Source organism: Agrilus planipennis, unplaced genomic scaffold, assembly GCF_000699045.2.
Source record: "Agrilus planipennis isolate EAB-ADULT unplaced genomic scaffold, Apla_2.0 scaffold140, whole genome shotgun sequence".
In the NCBI taxonomy this organism is placed as follows: Eukaryota; Metazoa; Arthropoda; class Insecta; order Coleoptera; family Buprestidae; genus Agrilus; species Agrilus planipennis.
The window spans coordinates 586,683-595,859 of record NW_020438943.1 but is presented as its reverse complement, the minus strand read 5'-3'; the positions used below and the strand labels follow the sequence as shown (position 1 = coordinate 595,859).

Sequence of the window (9,177 nt, the reverse complement as noted above, 5' to 3'; positions counted from 1 at the left end):
TGTCAATAATTGAATTGTTTCCTAAAAACTGAAAAATGGATTGAAATTCATTTGTTTTATAAGTACAATATAAATCTCATTGTACGCAGGTAGAAAGCGGCAAATAATACAAGTCGAACATTAAGAACGCGTTGTGAGCGTTCAACAATTGACAAAACGCGTTCCGGCTGTTTAACAGTTACCAGAACGCGTTGCGAGCGTTTAAAAACAGCCAAAACGCGTTCTGTGCGTTCGAAACCAGCCAGAACGCGATGTGGCCGTTTTTTCCGGCCACTGAGCGTTTTCGGTCTTCGGGCCTAACATATACACGTCGAACAAAAATTGAAAGATTATGGCATGTCCTTAGAATGTAAGAAACTGAATACTACATTTTTACTTTGCGATAAGCGACCCTTAACGTTTTCAAACTTAAAAATTGATAAGAAGAAATAGAAATCTTATTGCATACGTCATAGAAAGCAGTTGATATTAATCATTTTGTTTGTTCTTATAGCGTATGAATTGATTTTCTGAGAGCAGAAGTCTTTCTCATGCGGAACCCTAAACACTTTTGTAATTAGTCTCACCCCTAAGGTACAATTAACATCACAAATTAATAAAGCGTATTGAGGTAGCAAAACGAAGCGAGAAACCACTGTTTTTAGGGTAACTTTTCAATCGACCCGCTTGTGATACATTCACAGTTGCGTTTCTTAAATTGTTAGTGGTTCAAGTTCATCATAGACCCGCATAGAAGTCAGTCGTCAGTTTTAATAACCACCAGAGGCTTTCGGTGTTGACCGTTTCGTCGCGTCTACGTCTGCACCCTCAATTAACGAGAAGAACGATAAACTGAGGGAGCCCACCTTGGAGTTGATTTCTGAAATTAAGGTGGCCTTGTTAGGATGGATGTCAGAAGGATGAAGAAAAAAGTATTCGTCATCGAGGTGCCCGCACATGGCTCACATTCACACACACACACACACACGTATGTGTATATAAATGTGTGTGTACAATATGGATACGGGCGGTTCTGGGTAATAGAGACGGAATTGTCTCGATTAGTGCTAGTTAAACGTTGTTCACATACCTGCAGCTGTTGTGGCATGGAACAGCCGTGTCTTCATTGTCTGCGCTCACCTCTGTTTATTGCCTCAATTGCTCCACATACGGGTCTTTCTCTAAAACCCACTTTATCTGATTAACTCTTAATATTCGTGTGCAGACGTAATCGTATATATTTCACGAACAATGAGGTATTTATTCATCATCATCATCATCATAAAGTCGTCAGTCCTAAGACTGGTTTGACACGCACCTTCACTGTTTCCTATCCTGAGCTAAACTTTGCATTTCCATATAACTAGAACATCCCACATCCTTAACTATTTGCGGACAGTAATCTAATCTAAGTCCCTAGACAAAAATTTCTTCAGTCTTTCGACGTCTATGAGAGCATCTCTCACAGTCTTTCACAGTCTCTCAGTTATTCCCTAGGTGTTTTTATGGATCTCTGTATGAGAGACTCGAAAGATAAAATTGTTAATTCAGAGATTCGAGTCTCTCGTTCAGAGATTCAAGTCTCTCATTCAGAGATTCGAGTCTCTCATTCAGAGATTCGAGTCTCTCATTCAGAGACTCGAGTCTCTCATTCAGAGATTCGAGTCTCTCGTTCAGAGATTCGAGTCTCTCGTTCAGAGATTCGAATCTCTCGTTCAGAGATTCGAGTCTCTCCTTCAGAGATTCGAGTCTCTCATTCAGAGATTCGAGTCTCTCGTTCAANTGAATTGAATCACCTGGACGAATCAGACTCTCAATGACATCGTATACGATTAGGACGACCTTAAAATGGTGCAATATTAAATTTATTTAATCTAAACTAAAATTAAAATATTTCAATGGTGCTTGAATTAACAAATTAATGTTTTGCGGGAAGCAAGAATCGCGAAGGTTTAATCTCGCGTTCTTTGCGATTTGCAGCATTCCGCCAGGGTGAAATAAGAGATCCAAAGAAGGAATAAGTTTCGCCGCATCGCAAAACCAACTCAGCGGCAATCGGTAAAACGAGAGGGTACGGCAGGCGATATCCAGATTTCCAGTGCCCGATTGTTCGTAAGGAACGGATACCGCAAGGAGAGGCAGTTAAAGATGGGTTAAAGTATACGTAATAAAGCGAAAGAGCCCAGGAGATTAGCATCCGGGGGGGAGGCGCGCTGGCGAGCCAAACGGGATAACATTCGTACAGATGTAGGACGTCGCGGGGAGGAATGGAAAGGCCGCGGGGATAATGAAGGAGAAGGAGGTGGTGGCTTATTTCTAACCCCGCGCCCGAATGCTAAACCTGGCTCTCTCAAAGCCACGAGCCGAATGAATCGTTTTAATTTTCCCTAACATTTCTCTTTATTCCTTTAGTCGGAACAAGAATTAAGTTTGGCTTTTGTAAATTAAAACAGGAGCACCAGCTAGTAGCAAGCAATACCAGCTACGGATGGTGCTGCTTGCAGTGGTGCTTTTTACTCTAATTAATTCAGCTTATAAATTCGGAATCGTGGAGCGGTAAAAGGCGGCGCCCGAACCTCTTTGACCGGCACGGCACGGCAGGCATCAAGCGGGGGACCACGACGACGATATCATGCTACTACGACAGACACAACGTTTAGCCCTGTTATTGCTCATTCGGCCGGTGTTCGCCGCTTGTTTGTTTGATAAGTTCGCTTTTCCGATTTAGAAATCAAACGAATCCACCGAAGTGGCTAAAAATGAACCAACAAAATGTTCAAGTCGATGAACCGATTCAACTAGTAAAGTTAAAAACTGCGTAGGTGTTTGGCTTATGAAATTATGAATCGGAGCATTTCTACGTATTAAAACCGTAGACGAACCAGGGGATTTCCCGTTCACATAAAACAAGTAACGACTAACACGAAAAGCAACTGCTTTCTCCGAGTATGAAATAATGACGTTAACATAGGAATAAGTTGATTTTAATATTATGCGCTATTATAAATCGAGAAGACTTCTGTAGGAAATTCGGGTTAATTACAAACGCGAACTAGAAGCAGCTGGGCAACCGATTCTCTTACTTCATCTCTCACTAATTCAACTTCAAGATCAGGTTATCACTAATTGATTAAATTCTCCTTCCATCAACAAGCCTTTCGTTAGATATTAAGTTAATATCTAGAACTGAAGCTACAGTTATCTAAATAGGTTTTAAATAACAAGTTGTAATTTAAAAAAAAACAATTTTTTGTTAGAATTATGGTTGGTCCTGAAGGGTCATGGTCTAAAAGAATTCTTAGCTCCAAGGTCCTTTAATCCAAATAATAATTCTGTCAAGGATTCCGGCCGTGAAAGTCTATGTTCTTCTTCGNTCTCTCGTTCAGAGATTCGAGTCTCTCCTTCAGAGATTCGAGTCTCTCATTCAGAGATTCGAGTCTCTCGTTCAAAAATTCGAGTCTCTCGTTCAGAGATTCGAGTCTCTCGTTCAGAGATTCGAGTCTCTCATTCAGAGATTCGAAACTCATGTTCAGAGATTCGAGTCTCTCGTTCAGACATTCAAGTCTCTCGTTCAGAGACTGGATACGAAATGAGGATCTCTCTATGAGCAACTCGAGTCTCTCGTTCAGAGACTGGATACGAAATGAGGATCTCTGTATGAGCGACTCGAGTCTCTCGTTCAGAGACGTTAAACAGTTTTTTTGACAGTCTCTCTCAGCGACACCAGAAAGACTCGATGAGAGACAGAGACTCGAGTCTCGCTTTAGGAGACTCTAAGAGACTGAACATTTTTATCTCGGGTCTACCTCTAGTCCTAACTCCTGCTTTCGCCTCTAATATGTCTCTGACTAGACCTTCATGCCTGAGAAGGTTTCCTACCAACCTATCTCGCCTATTTTTTATATTCTCCTATTCTTTCTAATACCTCTTCATTCCTAACCTTCTCTATCCACGGTATATTTAAAATTTTTTCTCATGATTATTTTATACATTTCTACAGATTTGGGTAAATACGTAAAAGTCGAAAAGAATGTCGCGAACGCAATATTCCGAATGTATTATGTCGAATTGGCATTGAACTCGTTGGAAAACAGAAACTTATTAACGTGATTCGCGTGGAGTACAAGAACGACGTTGCCTGAACTGTAAATTGTCGTTCTTTCGCAGTTAAAGTTGTCGGGAGACAAGGGAGAGCAAGGGATCACTTTCGTAGATTGTTTACGCGACCGGACAGATCAAGAATTTCATTTTCTTTTACTACGATCCTACATGCCAATTCGCCAACCTTCGAAATCTTCGAATTATCACAACCATTAATCCTTCCTCTAAATCTCTCCTAAATGTTCGACAAACGCAAATTAATAAAAACCATTCTAGAAATTGGGTCTGAATATTGGAAAATATTTACATGATTACTAAAGTTTGCATTGTATTTATTCCTTTTCTTACTAGGATCGCAAAGTTTAATACAATCCTTCCGCAGAAGCGACATTACTAAATATACTTAACACCAACCCAAATACTAAATGTAGTGCACTTTTTCCTACTGCAACCTTATGGTCTTAAGAAATCAAACGAACGCATTCTTCGGTTCATTTATTAAATATTGAAAAAGAACTAGTAAAAAATTGATAAACATCAGACGGAAAAAAAGGTAACATCGGCCGGGAATAGATACCGAGCCCATTCGGAACATGCATACCATTGATCCATTCACATTTGTCATAAAGCAAGTCAGTATAAATGTCGTCTGTCATGTTTTTTAAGTTCTCCCGCCTAAAATTAACAAACAGTTCAACTATTCGTTCATTTATTAACAATGGCGTTAAGAGCACCCTCCTTAATTGATTGAAATATATTTATTCGACCATTTTTATTGCAATATTTTCAATGCACTTTGTATAATATTACTACATCTAGGGGGTTATTTTTCATAAATTGTACGACGTGAGTGCTTAGAAGTAAATGGAGAGTGCTGTGTACAATAACAGTTGAGATGGAAAGTGTTGCCATTCAAGTACGAAATTTATTTATGTCCTTATCCATATACGTATTCCGTCACCCTATTCGACGACTTGGCTGAATACGAAAACGCTGATACACGGCGAGAATAGCGTCGGACAAGCGTGCAATTGATTATATTGCCAGGACGATTGCGATTCCTCCCCCGAAAATATTACTTGATGCACGCACCCCGAAGGGTCCGTACACAACAACGCGAATTAACGCACATCGCTAATATTAAGTTATTACGTCAATAGCTCGGGTAGATATTGATGCTTTTACAAGATAATAGGGTGTTGTGGAATTTCTTGTGTGCTTGTATCTACTCATTGTGATTAATCACAAATGTTTACCCCCAAGAAGAAAAGTGGAACTACCGTGGACCATTTCAATCATCTCCAATTTTGCCATTTTTTTTGCCTAAAGCCCTTGAATCTATTGATCTTTGTATCTTGTATAGCAAGAACAATAGCATAAAAATGTATGCGTTATAACCAATTATTTTTATCACACTTGTGCGTGTTCTCGTTATAGCCAACGTAATACTCTAAAACAACACAAATCGCCTGTTGCCTTCTCTCTCATTTCAGACGTCTCTAACTTTTTCAATTTAACATCTGAAGGCACTCGTCATCTCGTTATAGTACCACAATGTAGGGGATGTAAAAAGTGTGCACAAAAAGTACCCCAGTTAACGAGCCGTCAATGATTGAGAACAGTTACCGCATTATCTTTTCGGCGTTCGACGAAACACACATACCTATCGTGACCTTCGTAAACAGCTGACACGTAGACAAGTCAGTTGTACGTAAAGATGCAGAATATGCAGACAGGCGGTTCATGCCCAATGAGTTTGCAATAGCAAACAGTGGATGTCGAAATCAGTCGGTTATAGGGGACATATGTTCGTATTTTCATTAAAAAGATTGTATCTGATACAATTTTCTGAAACTGTTGACTTTCAAATCGACCTGTCGATTTTCCTCTCATTTTTGCAAGTGTAACCTTTATTATTCCTGCGGTGTCACGAAAGCTTTCACGTCCTTCAGGCTTTCCCTTTTTCTCGAAACGATCCGAGCGAGTGTAAATAAACTGGAGACCGAGTGAGTGGCTGAAAATTGATACCATAAAGGTAAAAAGCGATCACGGAAGATTGCATTCGTGTCCTCTCGAGGAAAATGTGACGGTGTAGCAGAGCTACACTATATAGTACGTATAAGGCGACGTCTCTTCTTCTCTCATTCCTCTCTCCGTTCCCGTCATCCGTTACCCTGGAGAAGGACGACGGACTGACGGGAGGAGTCGCGTGTCTTCGCATAATGGTAAAGGATTCGAGCAAATCGTTAGTCCGAACGTTGCATTTGGACAAACGGTTTAGCGGTTGTCATTTGCATAAGCCTTAAAAAGTATAAGAAGCTGCTTTTGGCATCTTTTTGTTAGAAAATCGAGAAAATTGCTCCTACTGTTGCTGCTTTGTTATTCAGACGTGTATAAATAATGTCAACGCAAAACAAATACGCCTTTGCTCCTTCACGAAATTGCTACAAAGCCAGATTGATTAATGACCTTTATGCAAAAAGCAAAACAGTTATCATAAATAAAATTTACATGTTTTGGGGTACCGTTTGGATATAGCAACCGGTTATAACGACTAATTTCCATCGGTCCGTTCAACGTCATTATAATAAGTACCAGATAATCGGGTACTCTACATTAGCTCTACTGGGTACTCGGTAAAACCGCTATTGTTAATGGTTGATGGTTTCGTTCTGACAAGCTTTCCATTAAATACCACCCCCAGCAAAATTTTAATTCTTGGTTGGCGCATTTTCAATGAGACACTGCGTCATTATCCGGTAACTGGCCGATTCCTAAAAAAGTGCCAGATCCGCGGGGGATCAGATCCAAATCGGGTCATCTCTAATAGACACCGAATTTATAGCTTTTTGAGTACATACTGCACCTTCATGTTACGTAGCTTATTCAGTGATTATATTTGTGTCGAAAAATACTAGTTAGGGTGTAGTCATAAGTATTTTATCTTCAAAAGAAAAGCTGTCGTGGTAAGAAATGTGACGCGGTCTTGGATCGGTATATCAAAACATGCTGATGTGATGGTTAGGTTATAGATCGTGGTTTAACAATCACTTTCTTCGATATTTTTCGTATTTATAACGGTACAATTGACGATTTGAAAGGTGACGGAGATCTATGGCCTTGGCATGACTAGGGCCATTAGGGCCCTGCAATGGACCACCGCCGGTCCAGTAGGAAGGAAGTCTCAATATGCCGGTCATTACAGGCCGGACGAGATCGACGCATCATCAATCAGAACATTATCTTGCCGAACATACATCACTTATCATATCAGTGGAGCGGATTCGGCCGATTCGGTCGGGCTGACCTGCTTGCACTGTCTACATGCGTACTTTACGTTGACGGCCCTTTCTCCTTCCTGGGTCCTGTGCTTCTTTTGTTATCTTAACGCTCCGCTCATTGACATGCAAAAGGGAATTAATCAAAAAAATTTCTTAAAAAACAACCACCAACAAAAACAGATGCTTCAAAGAATATAGAAATAACTTTCGAATTATCAAAACTTTAGATTTCCACAACTAGAGAGAAAAAGAACGTTGAGGAGGTCGATCATCTCAAAAAATTTAGATTTCCACAACTAGAGAAAAAGAACGTTGAGGAAGTCGATTATCTCAAAACATTTTCCATCACTAAACTGCCACGAAACTTAATTCAACCTATGCATATTCCTATTCAATAATATCAAGAATTGAATATCACATTTTATCGGTGGTAGATTCTGGTTGTCCGAAATGGAGTTTATGTTTGCATCACCATCTGCCTCAGAATTTTCCGTTCTCTCAAAAAGAAAAGAAGCATTTTTCCAATAGATTTGGCACAATGACAAAGAAATCGATCAGAAGAAGACCAACGAAACAATAGCGAATGTAGTGCTCAATATTTTTACAATTTTTATTTATATTATTCCAGGAGCACACCTTACGAGAGCTTTCGCACCCCTCAGACGTCGACGGTAAAGCTTTCTCAATCCCAGTCCTGATGCATTTTTTATCTTCCCAAATGCAAACACAATCCCGAATATTTAGCAATTGAAACTTCATGTGCAAATTTATTGTTAACAATGCTAACAAGACAGCGCAGGTATGTTTGTAATGGATATTGGTGCAACTATCTCCTCTAATGTTATATTCGACTGTTATGAAGATTGAACTAGCTAAAATTTGGATGATTTCAAAAAAAAATGATAAAAGGTGAAGTATGATATAGTTTTCTTTGTTTTAGTCGAATTGGATATCAGCGACTCTGATCAGCAATGTCCTCCATCGTCCAGTAGCGTGACGTCCTGTCCATTACTAACCACCCCGAGCCCAATGAGTCCCGAATCTGATCACACGGAAGTCGCTACTGTCGACGACCCTTACGACAGGCTCAATGGAGTCCACGAGAGAGCGGTCGTACCCGAAGAAGTGGTCAAACTGAAAGTGTTAAAAACTGGAGGAACAGCCGAAGAACTTGAGGACGAAATGGAATCTGTTAATGCAGCAGTCGGGGAAGAAAGGCGCGAAGAAGAGGATCGGCTGAAGGAGTATTTGCACAGGAGAGATACTGCCATTATTTATCCTGAGGAACCATCCAAATGTACGACAGGAACCGGTAAGTTTTATTATATTTCAAGTTTTGCTTTCGGTCAGTAATTATAGGTACAGGCCTGACGCTGGAAGCTGGCGGAAATTTTAAAATGGCGTGGATGCTCGGTGGCAAAAGTAGGCAGTTTTAGGTGTAATGATTGCAGCCCTCTTTCTTCAGTATTGCTATCAGGGGCGTAGATTAAATATTTAAAAATAGGGATCCATGTGCAAGTAATAGACATACAAACAGAAGAACTAATTGTTGATGTTGGTGACAGTGATAGAGATTCCCATGATGACAGTGAATGTGAAAACTAACTATAAAACAAAAGTAATAGGTTTATTGTTTCTTTTTAGTTAGTTATGTTTCTACATTATTTTCTAGTACGCTACTGTCCTATCTGTATTAATACTATAATTTACGCCTACTGAAAGCTAATTTGTGTATCGGTTCCAAGTGACTTACCCAAATAGGTCATAAATGGGCAAGTACCTGCGCGACCGCTCGCCAGCTTCCTTCGTCAGACCT

At 40.0% G+C, this 9,177-nt stretch overlaps 1 protein-coding gene across 3 annotated transcripts in view; it reads left to right on the top strand.

Moving 5' to 3' along the window:
- Positions 1-9,177, top strand: part of LOC108739234 (zinc finger protein 1) — a 369,964-nt gene that overhangs the window by 228,571 nt on the left and 132,216 nt on the right. For all 3 annotated transcript variants that reach the window (XM_018473042.2, XM_018473041.1, XM_018473040.1), the window contains exon 2: positions 8,302-8,673. In XM_018473042.2, the coding sequence (XP_018328544.1) occupies positions 8,302-8,673 (372 nt within the window). The remainder of the gene's footprint in view (positions 1-8,301; positions 8,674-9,177) is intronic.